The sequence below is a fragment of the Haliotis rubra genome, unplaced genomic scaffold, assembly GCF_003918875.1.
Source record: "Haliotis rubra isolate DU_JTF1 unplaced genomic scaffold, ASM391887v1 Scf389, whole genome shotgun sequence".
In the NCBI taxonomy this organism is placed as follows: Eukaryota; Metazoa; Mollusca; class Gastropoda; order Lepetellida; family Haliotidae; genus Haliotis; species Haliotis rubra.
The window spans coordinates 823,032-842,669 of record NW_025767067.1 but is presented as its reverse complement, the minus strand read 5'-3'; the positions used below and the strand labels follow the sequence as shown (position 1 = coordinate 842,669).

The 19,638-nt window shown below is 41.0% G+C and overlaps 1 protein-coding gene across 1 annotated transcript in view; it reads left to right on the top strand.

The window, feature by feature from the left end:
• LOC124286639 (DDB1- and CUL4-associated factor 6-like) overlaps positions 1-12,682 on the top strand; it is a 33,191-nt gene extending 20,509 nt beyond the window's left edge. Inside the window, exons 15-18 of the mRNA XM_046723035.1 lie at positions 3,746-3,902; positions 4,049-4,137; positions 4,493-4,601; positions 12,282-12,682. Of these exons, the coding sequence (XP_046578991.1) occupies positions 3,746-3,902; positions 4,049-4,137; positions 4,493-4,601; positions 12,282-12,340 (414 nt within the window). The 3' untranslated portion in view covers positions 12,341-12,682. The remainder of the gene's footprint in view (positions 1-3,745; positions 3,903-4,048; positions 4,138-4,492; positions 4,602-12,281) is intronic.
• The last annotated feature ends 6,956 nt before the right edge of the window (positions 12,683-19,638 follow it).

Sequence of the window (19,638 nt, the reverse complement as noted above, 5' to 3'; positions counted from 1 at the left end):
CAGGGTTCTGGGCGACCTCACTTTCTGAAATTGGGAGCAGTCAGGCTGGTATTCGAACACTTTGTGGACCAGGTTTGAAGCCGTGTGGTTCGTCTATATATAGACAATCAGATGGCAATGGCCTGAGGCAGGACGGTACGCTGTCTCTCCTGCAGGAGGCATGACAGTTTCTGCTCTGGTGAGTCCAGTTTGCCATATGCTCTCCTAGGGGCCGTGGGATAGCCTAGTGGTTACAGCGTCCGCTCGTCACACTGAAGACCCGGGTTCGATTCCCAACATGGGTACCATGTATGAAACCCATATCTGGTGTCCCCCCGCTGTGATGTTACTGGTACATTGCTTAAAGCGGCGTAAAATCAAACTCACTGTTTATCTCCTGGGGGTAGACAATGTTCGTGCAGATGCACTCTCACGGTGTGTACTAGCCCATCACGAGTGGATGCTGGAATGGGGAATATTCAGGTTTGCCTCCCGGTTATACGGGTTGTTACGGGTGGATCTGTTTGACTCTGGGGTGAGAAACCAAATACCGGTCTTTGCTCCCAGATTCCGGATCCGAAGCTTGATTGGGCGGAGAGGGTTCTGTGGGTGTTTCCACCGACACACCTGATTCCCAGGGTTCTCTCGCAGCTCGACTACTTGTACTCCTTGTACTTCTTTGGTCAGCGCAAATCCGGTTTACGGTAATCATCAGGTTGCTGACTCAGCCTCCTGTTCGATGACCCTTTGAACCGAATCTGCTATCCCAAGCGGAGCGCCCCACCCGAATCCCAGGATTCAGTGGGTGGCTTGGCCACTGTCCGGAATCGCCTCCAAGCGAACAGAATTCCTGCACTAGTTGCAGACAATTTCTGGCTTCGCGGAGGGATTCGACAAATGTTCAGTGTGGGGGCAGATGGGCCTGTTGTGCATGCTTGTGTGTCGGCAGAGGGATTCTCGATCCCTTTTTCTACAGATTTAGTCAGAGTATTGGGTTTTTGCAATCTAGATGAGAAGCCGGCTTTGCCGCTTCTTCTATCAGATGCTACTCCACGTCTATTTCTGCTTTTCACACACCTGCCGATGGTGTACTCTCAGGGTACCACCCCCATTGTGCAGCGTCAGAATCCGACCGGCTGTCCGCCTGATTAGTCCCCAGTGGGACTTGTCAATCGTTCTTAATTGGATGCCCCGGCCCTCTCTTTTTCGATTTGTCGGCTCCCTCTCCAGCTGTTAAATTGGAAGGCAGCTTTCCTTGTGACGGTAAAGTCTGGCAGATGAGTCAGCGACATTCACGCAATGTCAGCGGATCCTGAGCTGACTGTCTTTCACAGGGATAGGGTCAGCATTAGGTTGCCAGACTCTTGTAGCTCTAGGTTCGCAGGCCTATCGATCTCCGGCTTTTACTCAGCCTCCTTTGTCCGGTACCTCTCTACGATGTGATACACGTCTTAAATGTCCGTACGAATCTTAAGGCTTTTATCACAAGAACGGCGTCTATCCGTAAGGTGAGCATATCATTGGAAGGACTAAACGCTTACGCGTTTCCACCTCCGATCTTACTACCGAAAGTACTGTTGAAGATCAAACAGACACAAGCGCTACAACTGACTTTGGTCGCGCCCTATTGGCCAGCGAGAGTCTGGTTCCTAGACCTAATAGAAGATCTCGGAAGTCCAACCCTCAAACTACCAGAATGGCCGAACCTACTCAGACATCCGCACACCAAGCAAGTCCACAGGAACCCAACATTGTTCCAGCTACACGTGTGGACCGTATCAAAACCTGGCTGAAGAAAAGAGGATACTCCGCCAGAGCAGCGAAAGCAGTAACCTTAACGTTACGCAGATGTACTCACAATTTGTATGGTGACAAATGGAAGAAATTTGAACAATATGCAAGGCGGAAGGGCTTCACAGCTATGAAAGCTTCTCATCCTCAAGTGGCAGAATATCTATGTCACCTGAGATATACAAGACATCTGAAAGGTCCGACATTATCCACATATCTGGCAGCCATCCGCACAGTCATCACTATGAAGTCAGGCATCAAATTGACGAAAGTACCAGAATTACTAGCTCTGCTGCGATGTTTTAAACTGGAGGACCAGCAAAAGAAATTAAGATACACCAGCCTGGGATCTGAATGTAATTCTACGTCATCTCATGAGCGATGCCTATGAACCTCTAGAACAGACTACCTTCGAGCTACTCACACAGAAAACTCTGTTCCTACTTGCCCTAGCCACGTCAGCTTGTATGTCTGAGATACAACTACCTGGTCAGCCAGCTAGACAGTTCCATGTGCCAGTGCTATCTATGATCCTCGGACCAGAGGACACCCAGGACTTATCCTTGTGTCCTGTCAGAGCCTTGAAGATATATCTTCAAAAGACTAAAACAAGGAGAAGAAAATTCAAGCGCCTATTCATCCCCTTGTCGACGGAGACATCAGTGGAAGTCTCAAGAACGACAATATCGTTTTGGATGAGAGCCGTTATACTAAGAGCTACAAAGCAGCAGGATTAGAACCTACAAGAGCTTCCAACACACACGAAGTCAGAGCACTAGCTTCAACACTGGCTCTGCATGGAAATTGCTCTATATCATCGATTATGGAGGGCTGCTTCTGGAAGTCAGATACGGTGTTTGCCAACCACTACCTCCAAGACATAGCCACTGAAGACGTCTCCGGCATTCACCAGTTTGGGCCTCTTGTTGTAGAACAACAACTAACAGTTCCTCAAAGGCGCTGAGTTGAAATCTCCCCCTTTATCACGTTGACTTGTTGATAACTTTTACTATGGAAAATGTTCTAGTTTGAAAGTCCATGGGCACATCCTAGACTAGGCTAGCATGAGTGATTAAGACTCTGTACGGGTAAAGATCTTACCTGTACGTAAAGGGGTCGCAACTCATTTATGATAACGATCTTATCATAATCTATGGGTTGTTATAGATAACTAGTAAAAAGAAGATACTAGTATATCTTAAGCCACATGAATCTACAAGATTCACTTGTCTGAGAGAGAAGTAAGACAAGGTAGTGGTCCCCCCGGAAGTTTGAAGAATAGGATCTAGGAAATGTCGTTACGCAGTTTCCATGGGGGGAGATACAGGACGTATCTATGGACAGCTGATGAATCCAGGAAGTGGCTTGACCCACCACCAATCCGTAGGATTCTATTAGCAAAAGGTCATGAGTCAGGATAAGGAAAAATATCTAAGTTTTTAAGTAAAATTGATATTTTATACTTATCCTGACTCATGAGGAGAAGCCCTCCCAACCTCCCTGCTGAAAACACTTCGGATTTCACAGTAGATCCAGGTGCATGGCAGAAAAATCAGGAGAGAGTGACAAGTAAGGCTGGTCACATGACTGTTTGCACGGAAAAGGGAAGTAACTCATGGGTGAGTGTATTTTTACGTCCGCTTCAGGGAACTACAAAGGATTCAAGTGTTCCACTACCATTCGCAAGGGAAAGGGAGATAAGCAAAAGATCATGAGTCAGGATAAGTATAAAATATAAATTTTACTTAAAAAGTTACCGGTACATGTTGATTATATTGTGATTCTATCTACATAATTGCATTTCTTTTGTCTAAAAAAGGTTACAGCCATAGGGAAACAAAAGTAAGTTTGATTGTTGTTTTCCCTTCTTTTGATTATGAATTCCACTCAAATCTTTGAGTGAAAATACAAAATCACTTAGGGAACACATAGTCAACGGGAGGGATGCTGTGTAATGTGATTGGTTTCCTTACAGATCAAGGAAGCTAACTTCTGGGGTGAGGACTTTGTGATGAGTGGGTCGGACTGTGGACACATATTTGTGTGGGACCGACACACGTCGGCTCTTGTGATGCTCCTGGAGGCAGATCGCCATGTTGTCAACTGCTTGCAGCCTCATCCGTATGATCCAAGTATGTTATCACATCGTTTAGATAGTGAGAAACAAACTGATAAACAAAACAGGAATATTCTCATGGAAGTGAACTTGCCATCTTATTATGTTCTTTCTGACTATGATTTCTCTTTGGTAATATTTAACTGTTCTATTCCTTCCTAGTTCTGGCATCAAGTGGAATAGACTATGATGTGAAGGTTTGGTCTCCAATGGAAACAGAGCCAGCGTTTGATGAGGAAAAGGCTCATGAGGTAGGGAATCATCCTTGAAATCATCAGATAACATTTTCAACTGGGTATATACGTCTTTCCTTGGGTGACAGATCTGTGAAAAGTGAATAAATACATTTTATATGAGCATGATGATGCAGGATGTGTTGTAGTAAGACTGAACGTGACAACAATGTGATGATCCAAGTAATATGGTCTTGGTTTGATATGTGGATCATTTTCTCTTGTCCACCACCAATTACTGGGTGATCCTCACATAATGGCTGTTCAGACAAAGAACCTTTCTATACTATCATCTATACTACTCAAAAGAGGTCAAGGAACACCTGATATTGTCATTATTAGTCTGCAATGAACATATGTATTCATACGACAGATCCAGAGACGCAATGAGATCATGCTGGAGGAGACACGAGACACCATCACCGTTCCTGCTGCCTTCATGCTCCGTGTTCTAGCGTCTCTTAACCAGATCCGAGCAGGAGGTCGGTGTCCAATATTTACTCAGGGAAAAAATTGTCTCACACGTGCATAGAAAGTTTTTGTTTACTCTTAATTCCAAGATGGTTCTCTTAAAGATCAAAGGGGCCGACAGTACTTCATCTTACATAATGTACAGTTTGGGTTCTTCGTCATTACTTTTCAAATTACCTTCCCTTTGATCTGTCTGCAAGAATCCTTGTACTTTATCTATTATAGTTAATGGCAAAAGTGTGCTTTAGTACTCGACAGTTGACATTAGAGCAAAGGGTTTTTTCTCAAATATAGTTACATCTTTCACTAACTTGTTTTCAGATTTAAGCAGGTAATTCAAGAATTCTGGAAATTATGTCCCAGCATTGAGAGCTTGAATGGGGCTTTAAAAAAATTCTAATTTTGTTAACTGAATATTCACTTTGGGTTGTCTGTAACCTTCCTATTTATTAATGTGAGACTCATAAGATTACAGTATTTTGTTAATAACAATAATTGCTGTATTGCACATCTCAAGGTCCTGGCTGTGCTGGAGTATATTCATACCCCATGAAGGATCTGCAGTCCATAGTCTTAAATTAAGTATTTTTCCTTATCCTGACCCATGATCTTTGCTTATCTTCCTTTTCCATGCGAATGGTAGTGGAACACTTGAATCCTTTGTCGTTCCCTGAAGCGGACGTAAGAATACACTCACCCACGAGTTACCTCCCTTTTCCTGCGCAAACAGTCATGTGACCAACCTTACTTGTCACTCTCTCCCTTTTCGCCCAAGCAGATGGTTGGGCGAGCACTGGAGGCCTTTATATTTAGATCCTATTTATCAAAATTACGCTGTGTATGGTATTTGGCTATAACTATCATGTATTATTTGTATACAATTTGAAGAAATTATTGTAATTTGTGACACATTTTTCATCGTAATGTAACTTGTTTACATTTCATGATATTGCTTTGTTTGCAGGCACCGGCTATCAGTGGCTGACCCTCACCCCCAAAGCCCATAGTGCATTAAGCCATTTTCTTCCACCTTACATTGTACATATTGCATTGGTTTATCAAGTTTGCAATTTAATCAATATTTGTCTTATACCTATAGACGTGCCATGGATCGGGTGAGGAAGTCATCACAAGTCACGGTTGATAAACTTGGAGATCAAGCCGGTATCCGTAGGTTGTTTGCTACTGCAGAAATACATAATTCTGGTGCTATGTTGAGTACGTTGCAGGGGCAGTCGTCTGTTACGGGGGCGAAAAAGAGGTCTGCTACGACGGAGTTGATGCCCTCTCAGAGTAAGAAAAAGACTACGCCAGAATGCAGAAAAGGGCATCTATAACTAGGTCAGCGTCGAAATCAACACGACCTAGCAAGTCAACTCATCAGAGGTCGTTTAATGAGGAGATCATCCTACCGCATGAGGCAGACGTGTTTGATGAACCACCGTTACTTCTGCCTGAAGTACCTACTAGATCGGCGACGCAGTCAACCTCCACGACTACTAGATCATCTCCTGCAACTACAACAGTGGGCCAGCTGTTTGACGACCAACCACCAACTTCTCAACGCAGTGAAGTTGAAGCACACAACACATCAGCGTTCGCGTCCGCTTCATCAATAACGAATCAGTTCCAGTCAACTCAGAACTTCAATCCAGGCGATTTCATGAGGCAATTTACTACCCAAATTGATGGCCATGATGGAACGACAGTTTGATGAGGAAGCGAAGGCACGACAGAATCTCACATCAACCGACAACGTTCGCAAACCCTCAGACCTGCGCGAACCTGATACGCCTCACAGATCTACATCTGCAAACAACATTGGCGAACGTGTACGTTCGAGAAGGTCATCACAATTGGACGACCCTGTCATCATGGAACAGGATGGAAGGTTCGCGAAGGCTACTAACTCTAAGAGAACTTCGTCTGCGAACCCTCAACGTTTGAGAACGCCTAGGAATCCATCTCCAAGAGCCAGCCGTTCCAGATCTACATCCCGCAGCTCTCACACGAACAGAAGGTTCACGAAGGTTCATGAGAAGGAAGTTCGTGAAGGCTAGGTTCGCGAGAGATAAGTTCGCGAAGGGATGGATCACGAGACAGAGGCTCGCAAAGGGATTGATCACGAGACAGACGTTCGTGAAAGGATGGATCACGAGATAGAGGTTCGCAGAAGATAGATTCGCAAAAGGAAGGTTCGCAGAAGGAGGATTTGCGAAGGCATAGTTCTACGGAACAAGAACTATCTGATAGCTTACACATACAAGATGTGCAAGGACGACTTCGACTGGGTGACTATTCCTACTATTGAGCCAATATCCAAGATGCCTTCGAACCTACGCATATCTTTTGCCAAAGCTACTAGATTCCAGAATCAACATCTGCCAGCATTTAATGCGAGGAAATTCCCCTTACATCACATGGACCCCTTCATGAGAGCGCCGGACTTAGATGAGAATTTATAACTGGTCAACGACTCTTGGAACAAGTTTTACAAGGTGGAGGATAAAAAGTTGGCCCAACTTGATAACGCGACGAGGAGATCCTTCTTCAGATTAGCGAGGTCCAGAGCAATCAATGAGGCATTGATTAACAAGTTCCAGAACCCCACTCGGAAGAAGATAGAATGATATTATCTGCTCTGTTCACTCAGAAGAAGGACCAATACTTCATATCGGATCATTTGGCCTCAACGTCGGCGGGTCTCACCTTGTGACAGGGACAGGGTCTACTGGCATTGTGTTCCTTGAGTGACAGATTTATCCAACCGCTACTTAGAGCTCCTTGGGCGGCGCCTACCATGTTCGGAGGTGAGATTCTGTAAACGTATTATATTTCGCGCAGGTTTTATTTTCGCTCAAAACATTTTAGCGCGAAAATTTATACACTGCGAATAAACCTGTCATTCATTCAGTCTAGCCATGCTCGCCCCTGAGTTGTTACCATAACACATCAAGTTTGAAGACAGAAATCTACGGAAATCTTAAAATGACGACTGATAGTAGCATAAAGGATCATACTTAACTAATGGATTTCCCAAATAATTAATTAGATAATGAGTCAAATCCCATCGCCGAATTAGCGAAAACAGCAATGTGTGTTGTGGCCGCCATGGAAATTGGTCACATGACAGATGGTTTGATACAAAACAGATTACCATGAAACGACTCGGAAAGAAATAATACAGCAGTATTTTATTTATTCATTAAGGTTTTATTTACCAGTACATCATGAAGCGAATAGTCACTTAACACTCAATCATCTCATTCACAACAACCCGGTTTGTTTGAAATCACAAAGAGCTTCATATTCAGTAGAAGTTAATTCGTCAGATCGTCAGAATTCGGAACATAAGACTGATGTGTTTTTCATCTCTTCCGTGAGTAAACGGATTACTGTGTACTAGTATATCGCACAGATAGGGATTTCCTGTGAGTAAGCAATAAACGCCGCCTGACAGGTTAAGCCACTCTGTTTGTTTTCACTGCTTTTAGTGGCGGCCAAAGAGACAGCTGGCAGTTCCGGCAATTACTGATTGCGCGAATAATTGACCGCACGATGTAGTCTAAACTGTCAATTCCGCGAAAATTGCACCACGCGAAAATAAGTACGTTTACAGTAGATGATGCAGCTAAGGAAGCTACTCAGGACTCAAGGGAAGTCATGATGATCAAGTCTATAGATACTCTAGCCTACATCATTCATCATACTTCACAGAAGTACAACAGCAAGTCAAAATATTCCGCTATCCAGAAGGCTAAGGAGAAGAAATACTCCAGCTTCAGAGGCGGGAAAAGCTCTTTTCGTCGCCCATCCAGAAACTTCAGAGGAAACTCAGGGAGAGGACGTACTCCCAGAGGTTTCAGAGGAGCTAGACGTTGAAATTGGGGTTCGGAACGACTGGATGCTTCCACCCCCAGCCGTTCCTGTACAACCATCGACAGTGAGTGGACATCTACAAAGGTACTGGGAAAATTGGGGAATACTTGAGGACGACTACGTCTGACAAGTACTGCGAGAAGGGTACAGCTCAAGGCCGCACCACCGTTAACCTTCAGACCGATGGTCTTCAACTATGCAGACGAGCAAGCAGACAAGCTACAAGAAGCCATCAACTCGCTTCTAACCAAGAATGCGGTAGAGAGAATAGATCAACATCATCTCACGCCAGGCTTCTACTAATTTACCTAGTACCCAAAAAGAATTCCAAAGAGAAATTCAGGTTAATTTACAACATGTGGAAATTCAACCAAGACTATCTACTCAAACCGGAAAGGTTCAGAATGATCCACCTACCTCAACTAATTCGTTCAGCAGATTATATGGCCAGCATAGACCTCCAGGATGCATATCTACACATCCCCATGCATCCGGAATCAAGAAAATATCTACGATTCCTTATGAGAGGTCAGCACTTCCAATGGAACGTCCTACCGTTTGGAATATCGTCCGCTCCATGGTTATTCACACAAATAACCAAGCCCATAGTCGCCTACCTACATCATCGAGGTCTACGCAATGCCTTTTACCTGGACGACGGCATACAGGTTCATCAAAGTGCCAATCAACTCAGATATCGGCTGAACTTCACAATCAAGTTGCTCACTCAACTAGGATGGCTAGTGAACCTGATGAAGTCAGAGTTGGAACCAACACAAGATCTGCAATTCCTGGTGATAAGATTCATCACAACACAGAATCGAATTGTGACCCCAGAAGATCATTGGGTCAAAATACAATCCATGATTCCTCAAGCAGTCATCTCTCCGTTAACACTACGAACATGGCAATGTCTGCTCGGTCTACTAACCTCAGCAGAGGACTTGACTCACACAGGAAGGTTACAACTACGTCCATTGCAATGATTCCTGGCAAAATATCTGGACAGCGTCGACCCTATCTCGTTACCAGAAAATCTCAAAATGTAACATCTGCGGAGGGACCTATTTTCAAGAGCTGGCCTTCGACACACATCTTTACGCAGATGCATCGCAACAGGGATGGGGTGCACATGTCAACAACCAAGTTGCGTCAGGGAAGTGGTCAAAAGCAGAACAGCATCTTCACATCAATCTGCTGGAAATGAAAGCTGTGATCAACGCCGTACAACTATGGTTGAGTTCGCTGAGCAACAGAATGCTGATGGTCCACACGGACAACTCTACAGTGGCATTCTCCATAAATGGGCAAGGATCAACAAGGTCAAGCCTACTGAAGCTCACATTCCAGTTGTTCAACATCACAGAGGATGCAAACATGTGGATAAAGGCGTGTCACATACCGGGAGCCAAGAACGTACTAGCAGACGCTCTTTCCCAACCACTTCATCCGTCACCCACGGAATGGATGCTCCATCCAGAAGCGTTCCGGCTCATTATAAGGGAAATAGGATCCCCATGCATAGACCTGTTTGCCACGAGGTTCAACAAACAACTACATACGTTTGTCTCACCAGTACCAGACCCCCAAGCCTGGGCAACAGATGCACTGAGCATACATGGGAAGGACTAAACGCATACGCGTTTCCACCTGTGATCTACCGAAAGTACTGTTGAAGATCAAACAGACACAAGCGCTACAACTGACTTTGGTCGCGCCCCCTATTGACCAGCGAGAGTCTGGTTCCTAGACCTAACAGAAGATCTCGGAAGTCCAACCCTCAAACTACCAGAATGGCCGAACCTACTCAGACATCCGCACACCAAGCAAGTCCACAGGAACCCAACATTGTTCCAGCTACACGTGTGGACCGTATCAAAACCTGTCTGAAGAATAGAGGATACTCCGCCAGAGCAGCGAAAGCAGTAACTTTTGCGTTACGCAGATCTACTCGCAATTTGTATGATGACAAATGGCAGAAATTTGAACAATATGCAAGGCGGAAGGGCTTCACAGCTATGAAAGCTTCTCATCCTCAAGTGGCGGAATATCTATGTCACCTTAGATATACAAGACATCTGAAAGGTTCGACATTATCCACATATCTGGCAGCCATCAGCACAGTCGTCACTATGAAGTCAGGCATCAAATTGACGAAAGTACCAGAATTACTAGCTCTGCTGCGATGTTTTAAACTGGAGGACCAGCAAAAGAAATTCAGAGCACCAGCCTGGGATCTGAATGTAATTCTACGTCATCTCATGAGCGATGCCTACGAACCTCTAGAACAGACTACCTTCGAGCTACTCACACAGAAAACTCTGTTCCTACTTGCCCTAGCCACGGCAGCTTGTATGTCTGAGATACATGCGCTGGACTTTGAACAAACTAGATTCAACATGGGGCACCATGCTGCAGTACATCTAGGACTTAGATGGGACTTTATTGCAAAGAATCAACGACCTGGTCAACCAGATAGACAGTCCCATGTGCCAGCGCTATCTATGATCCTTTGACCAGAGGACACCCAGGACTTATCCTTGTGTCCTGTCAGAGCCTTGAAGATATATCTTCAAAAGACTAAAACAAGGAGAAGAAAGTTCAAACGCCTATTCATCCCCTTGTCGACGGAGACATGAGTGGAGGTCTCAAGAACGACAATATCGTTTTGGATGAGAGCCTACAAAGCAGCAGGATTAGAATCTCCATGAGCTTCCAACCCACACGAAGTCAGAGCACTGGCTTCAACACTCGCTCTACATGGAAATTGCTCTATATCATCAATTATGGAGGGCTGCTTCTGGAAGTCAGATACAGTGTTTGCCAACCACTACCTCCAAGACATAGCCACCGAACACGTCTCCAGCATTCACCAGTTTGGGCCTCTTGTTGTAGAACAGCAACTAACAGTTCCTCAAAGGCTGAGTTGAAATCTCCCCCTTTATCACGTTGACTTGTTGATAACTTTTACTATGGAAAATGTTCTAGTTTGAAAGTCCATGCGCACAGTCTAGACTAGGCTAGCATGAGTGATTAAGACTCTGTACGGGTAAAGATCTTACCTGTACGTAAAGGGGTCGCAACTCATTTATGGTAACGATCTTATCATAATCTATGGGTTGTTATAGATAACTAGTAAAAAGAAGAAACTAGTATATCTTAAGCCACATGAATCTACAAGATTCACTTGTTTGAGAGAGAAGTAAGACAAGATTGTGGCCCCCCGAGTTATAACGGAAGTTTGAAGAAAAGGATCTAGGAAATGCCGTTACGCAGTTCCCATGGGGGGGATACAGGACGTATCTATGGACAGCTGTTGAATCCAGGAAGTGGCTTAAACCACCACCAATCCGTAGGATTCTATAAGCAAAAGATCATGAGTCAGGATAAGGAAAAATATGTAATTTTTTAAGAAAAATTGATATTTTATACTTATCCTGACTCATGAGGAAAAGCCCTCCCAACTTCCCCGCTGGAAACACTTCGGATTTCACAGTAGATCCAGGTGAATGGGCAGAAAATCAGGAGAGAGTGACAAGTAAGGCTGGTCACATGACTGTTTGCGCGGGAAAAGGGAGGTAACTCGTGGGTGAGTGTATTTTTACATCCGCTTCAGGGAACTACAAAGGATTCAAGTATTCCACTACCATTCGCATGGAAAAGGGAGATAAGCAAAGATCATGAGTCAGGATAAGTATAAAATAACAATTCTACTAAAAATATTACATCTTTTTAGTTTGTTAGTTTTGTGTTTACTGTTGCATTCGGTAATACATACCATCATTCAAGACATTCAACTTGCTTGGTTGCAGGAAACAGGGGAGGTAACCGCGATGCTGCTAACAGAGAGAGTTCAAGTGACAGTGATTAGACAAAGGAGCTGCCTCTTTTATTAAGCACCAAGCAACACTTTAAAACAAATATTCCTGATGCTCTATTTCTTTTTTTATCATTTTTTTCCCATCAGATATTTATTTCTTCCTGTGAGAGCCTCTTCCAGAGTAGCATGCCCTCTATTTTTATTGGAGGACAGTATGTTGCCAAAATCATATTTCATCATGTTCATTCTAATGTTGTGTAAATATGCTAGAGATCTAAAATACACATCAGTCTGTAAGTTCAGTCATCAACTGTTTGTCAGTTGGTTAATATGACAGACACATGATAGAAGTGACATGCACTCAATGGATGAAGTAATGGTGAATATTGATAACCAAAAATCAGTGATAATATGATGGACAATACTGCTTGACAGCAACTGAGTTTCATGACAGACCAGGGTAGCTCATATGTAATTCATGATGGGGTCTTTTCCTCTCAGACTGCTGTTCACTGGGATCTTCTGAACTGGACTCATGGACCGAAATTATAATCTGGTTTAGAGAACGGTCCTGATACATTTACTTGCTGGTAAATTTACATAGTAAATAGATACTGCAAATTTAGTCTGGTACTGACAGACGTCAGAAAAATACCTTTGTTTGTTTTTGTAGGTCTTATAATGGTGATAATGTGAATGGTATTTTCTCAATGCCAAACAAAGGTCAAACATTTTCAGAAACAAAAGAATGTCTTGGACTGAAATTGACCATACATCAATCTGAGACTGATATTTTTTAAACAGTATAAAGGGATGTAGATATGTTTGAAAATATATTATACTGTTGCAGGATGTATATCAAATTATTTATGTTTTAAAGGTTTCAGATCGAACAGTAGAAGAGACTTTAACTGCATGTTTCTCTCTGTGCTTAAAACTGTGAAATCGCTGTAGACTTTGTTCTGTGAAACTTTACTTTATGTTTTCCGTGATACGCAATATTATTGTAACACAAATAAAGACTAGAACATATGATCTCCACAAGTTGTGCAATAGGGAAACCATGTTAGTGCATGAAACCCATTTCCTATATATGTAGCATGTGCAGACAACTGTTGATATCCAGTCAGTCTCTTTGACGAGTAGTCTGTATATAATGAAGGGTTGTGTTGTTATTTTGCAGTTATTTAAAACTTTGTTATGATTTTCATTAAAGAACAAATTCTTACAAAGTGAAATACAAAACTGTTTGTCATGAAACTAGCAGGTAATACTATTGATTAAGAATGTTGTATGGATGTCTCATAATCCTAATGAACCATACCATGTACAACATATTTTCAATGGATCCCAACTGTTGAAGTGGGCATTTTCGTTGTTCAGTGTCAGTATGAAATACTGAAATTTGCTAAACAAACCGATGCTAGTCTGGTTGGATCCTTGAATTAATTATTGTTCACCCTCAAGTATTCTTCCTTAGAACAGGGGCAGTGGGGTAGCCTATTTGTTAAAGCTTTTGCTCGTTATGCCGAAAGCCTGGGTTCCATTCCCCACATGGGTACAATGTGTGAAGCCCATTTTTGGTGTCCCCTGCCGTGATTTTGCTGGAATGTTGCTAAAAGCGGCATAAAACACAACTCACTCACTTCCTTAGACCAGACCCTCAACAATCTATGCTGGTCACAAGAGGTGACCAAATGGATTGTTAGACTGGGTCATTTGGCCGATAGTATGTCATCATACTCTGTGACTGGGATCGTTGCTTACAGTATCGATGACGTGGTTGTCTGGTCCAGCCTCAAAGATTTATGATCTGACATCATTTGAATATTGCTGAGTGCGGTATTAAACAAAGATGTGTAAACTGAGGTCTAGGCACTACATCGTCAGTTTGACATTTTTGAAACTTTCTGCACTTCTTGAAGGTGAAATAAACACTAAGGCATTAATCGGTGGCCACACTGTGAACATTATGCTGTGTTGCAAAGTATTTATTTAAGATAGGTATCATAGTTTCAGATAACAGTGTTAGGTAATAGACAAGGTGTTGTTGTGTGGAATAATATTTGCATATATCCTGGTATTAATACTGCATGTTTAGGTTAGCTTTATAATGATGATAATCCTGTGTTGGTGCAGTATCAAGTTAATTACACTGTAAGGTTTATGACAAAATTGGAATGTTATTTTTAAATAGGGATTGCCAAAATGTATTGGATATGTACCATGCAGTTCTCATTATTTGATAAAATGGCTCTCAATTCTTTAAGTCTTCAACAAAAGGTGCTGAAATTAAGGCCATGAAAAGAATGTTTGTCATGAGCTTCTAGCCAATCAGGTTGCTAGGTTTGTATTTCCTCATAAGGTAGTATCGCAGCAAACTGGACAAGGACAGGTAACTCTTGGGTTAAAATCAGCACCATCTTTACATTTCAATGAATTTTTTAACCAGTTTTATTTTGATCCCCTTAGAAACCAGTTGTTCACAAGGAAAGTCTTGATAATGTTTTCTTCACCTGCTAATTTTCTTACTTTAAGATGTGGATTGTTTACTCGACATGTTCTTAATATTATCAGGAAAATAATCCCTTATGTGGATTAGTGTCTGTGTATGCTGTAGTCATTGTTATTTTTGTTTCAAAGGTGTGACATTATATTTTATAGGTTTGACAACGGAATCAATTGCCAAACTTAAGTTGCTTGGTTAGATTGTTAAAGTGTGTTTTGACCTTATATTCCTTGTTTCATGAATGTTATTGACAAAGGTACATCTCAAAGCACATTGTGACTTTGTAATGGGTTATACACAGTGTGTGGGATTTAACTCACTGCCACAATTTCATTAAATCAGATATTTTACTCAACCTGTCTCAGCAAAGACCTAGGGACACCTCCACAACAGACTGTGTCAGGTGAACTTTCTTGTCCTGCAGCCAGCAACAAGGCTAAATTCTCCTCAGGAGGGAGTGAAGCATTCAGACCAGTATATACAATTTCTGTATCTTGACAATGAGCTGAAGCTACAAATGCCTAATCTGGCACAATGGCCATCCATTCTATTGTTGTGGACATTCTTCAGACCAGGTGTTTCTGTGCTCCATGGCACACCCTCCCAAGAGAGAGTACTATGTAGAATTGTCATGGCACACCCTCCCAAGAGAGAGTACTATGTAGAATTGTCATGGCATGCACGGTTTCATTATTATGCCACAAATCAAAATTTCCAAATTGAGGTGGCCAAGAAATGCGGAGTCATTTTAGAAAGTTGTCTTTTAATTGACCCAAGAAACAATGAATCGTTTGTTAAAATTAGGCTGTGAAAGTTCACTTAAGGTTCCCTGATGCAACCTCCTAAATAGGTGCCCCTTAGTTCTTCATGCAGTTCGTAGCAAAACCAAAGACAAAGATCTGATTATAAGGAGATTGCACACTACCACAAAGGTTAAACAGCCTTCAATGCTTAAGCTGATGTTTAACAACAAGTCTGTATCTTACAAACAGGAATTCTAGTTACCAAATGCATTTACGATTACAGTTCGATCAAATCAGCTGATGTCATCATAGTTCATAGTCCATTTTCATAGTTTAAAAAACACTTTTCACTTTTGTAAATGCAAACTGTATTTCAAAATGGAGATTTTGCTTTTGTGATGTATTAAATATGCCAATATTTATTGCCTTGAATTACAATGATAAAGCTTACAATCATTGGTAGACCCAGAGGAGAGTCTTTCAGTTAGAGTTTCTGTGGAGTTTGGGATTATCATTTGTATTTATTTTTGTAGATTTCTCACCTGTCTATGGAATGATGTCAGCTCTGTAGTGTGTATTAACAACGTGTGTGGCAGGTGAAGATGAGGTCTCAAATATAAACTGTTGTGGCTTGATACTAGCTGCACTTAAAACATACTTCAATAGATTCTATTTGCAATCTGGCATAGGGTAGGAGATTCATTTTAATTGATGATCAGGGATGTATCTAGAATTTTTAGTCAAGTTTCCAATGTAGTAAATTGGTAAAAGGGAAGTATTCAAGTTCAAATGGAGATGTACATTTCAGTATTTCCTCACAAGTGATTATGTAATATGTTATGACACCTTTGTTGGCCATGTGACATTTGCAAACATACAAAATATCATAACATATGATTGATAACTTGAGCTGAAAGAGTATAATTTGGGAGTTTTACAGAGCTTTTAGATTTGTGACATAATTTTGGCCTCCAGGAACACTAAGATAAATCCCTGTGTAGGGTGTTGAAGCAAAAAATGTATACTTTTAGACATTTGAAGAGATGTTTCATATTGCAGCAATAACAAGAATGGGCAGGTCCCAGTGCTTAACACAACCAATGCTTGATCTTAATGAAACCATGAATAAAATGAAAGCTCAGTTGTTGTTGCTTTTGATCTTACAAATGCCTATCTGTTCTGTCATCCCACTCAAGAATACTACAGTTTGAACAGTTCAGATGCCTTTGGAAGCATTCACAGAACTGACACCAATAGGGTTGTAAAATATGGGTGAAATGTCTATTAACAAATGTTTTGATCTTATTTTATCAAATTTACTCTTTGGAATGGAGTTGGCTTTCAACATTGGACAGTATTTAGTTGTTATTATGTATGTGAAAGGAAAAAGATAAATATTTGATAGAAGTGTTCATCAACCAAACAATTTTATGATGATAGACCACAGATCAATATTGAGTGACTGCAAAGGGAACTCCGGGTTCTCTGAAAGTATGTGATTAATATCTCAGTTTTTCTTTTAAATGGAAAATGATGTATGTAGGTTTGGCCTCATCTCCAGCTATCCCAGCATGTGTGAAGTACATGGACGTGACATATAAGACACTAACTGAAGACGGTACTGGCGACTGTCGTGTGTAGGATCCTTTTGTACATTATTTATTTTGTAAATATACTGTGATTTTATGCAAAATAAAACATTTGGTTTATGCATGATACAGATGCTACATCATGAGCCGAATAATACCAGCTATTTTTGTGTGATAATGTTGATGACATTAAATATAAACATCATGAAAGTCAGTTGTGTTGTCATGTTGGAAACGTTATCTTCTCTTACTTACTCTGCCCTTGTTTGTGGGAAATCTTCCCACCACCATCATCAGTACGTCACAAGTGTTCTTCATTTCCGGGAAACCTAAGATGATGTGGGTTAGAATTGGTCATCAGCAACCCATGCTTTTTTGTAAGAGGCGACAAATTGGATTTTTATGGTCATACACGCTGACTTGGTTGAAACGTCATCATATCCCAATTGCGTAGATCAATGGTCAAGGTGTTGATCACTGGATTGCCTGGTCCAGATTTAATTATTTACAGACCACTGCTATATAGCTGGAATATAGTTGAATTAATGCTTTTGCAGCGTTAAGGTCAGACCAATTTTATTTTTTGTTTTACAAATTTTTGTCAAGTGTACATGGGGCAAAAAAAATGAAAGACAAATTTTCTTGTATGTTTACATTTTTGTCCAATAAAAACATTAGCATTTTATTTCTTGAGCGGGGAAAAAAATTTGTATTTTTTTTTCTTATTCTTGAAAAAATACAACCTGTGGATCCGTAAAACAAGAAATAAAATTGGTCTGGCCTAAAAACAAATAAAACAAAACCAAGAAAATCAATCCATGAATACATATTGAACTTTGTGGTGCCATCATTATGTATAACTACAGCCTAGTTCCAGCAACAGGGAAACAGTGCACCGACAAATGAGCACTCTGACCACATCAGCAATATTCCTCATGCAACATGTGTTTCTCTTCTGGCATCTACATTGCTCCAATGTCAGGGAAATGGTAAGGTGTATACTCCAGGGTTCCCACAGGCATGGCAGGCCAAAGTTTGATGACTTACCCTGACTTTTCCCTGACAAGTATAGATTTTTCCCTGACCATTTAAGTGTAAAAACTGGCCTCCTTCCTCCCTTTCAGTCAGTCCTAACCACCCTGTTAAGATATTTCCTTCACACATATCATAAATACACACAATACTTTTTAATTTATATTACATTAACCAAAACATTGATATTTGTGATGAAGAAATTTTTCCTTGACTCTCCTGCCACAATGTCACATAATACTATTAGATACATTTGAGCGTGACCATCAAATATATATTCTAAGGTGAAGTCAGTAATATATCATCTGAAAACTTTGTATTTTATATTAAAGGTTTTTGACAAAGAACATAAATGTGAAACTAATGATTTAATTGAATTGTTTCATTCAAAGTCAACACATTTCTTCATTATCACAAAATGTTGTAATTATCAAAGGCATATTTGGAAAGAATATACATGCAAGATGTAACTTTACATTCAGTACAACCATGACAACTAGATTATGAACACCATTAAACCACTTTCAATTTTGTGAATAAACAGCAAATGTCAGAACATAGGTCATATTATAAACCTATGCTGTTTAACAATGAAACTTTAACAATGAAACTTATATGGGTATTTTTGGCCAAAATGGGCTTTCACAATTTGCAAGAAACCACCATCAGCCATCATACTATTTATAATATTTTGGAACGGTATACAAATGAATGGAAAATTATCTATTAACACAGATAACTTAAGAAGAGGTGGATCCGTTGCCTATAAAGAAACATGTTTTTTGAATGGCAAACAATTATCTATTGTTAATCACTATGCCTATCTCGGACTAGTGTTTTCCCATACTAAACAAGAGTCATCAGAAGATGACAAATCCCCCCGGGTCCCTACAAATATGAAAGAGCAAATCATCTGACAGTTACTTAAAGTTGAACTTCATTTTTTTAGACAAAGTCCAAAACGTTTCCATGGAAACCAAGAAAAATAGATATGACAAAAATCTGTAAACAGCAACAGGCACCACTTTAGGTTCTGTTTGATATATCTGCCAAGTTTTGTTGAAAGGTATCCACTCCCTTTTGAGACTCAGTCCAAAACATTGCCATGGCAACCAAGAAAAATAAAAAATTCCAAAAATCTGTAAATAGCAAATGGCACCACTTTAGGTTCTGTTTGATATATCTGCATGGTTTGTTGAAAATATTGAACCATTTTCGAGTTATGCTCCGGAAACAAAATGATTACGGACGGACAGAGAGACGGACAAGGCATTGACTATATCCCCCTCGCCTGCATTACATGCCGGGGGATAAAAAGAGTGTTATAAATCTGAAATCACATGCTAAGAAGGCTCTTATTAAATTTATGTCAGTTTTCCAGAATTTTGGAATTTTAACCCAGAAAATATGTTTCATATTGTTTGATTCACAAATCCAACCGATTGTGCTTCATGGAAGAATATGTCTGTTATGTAA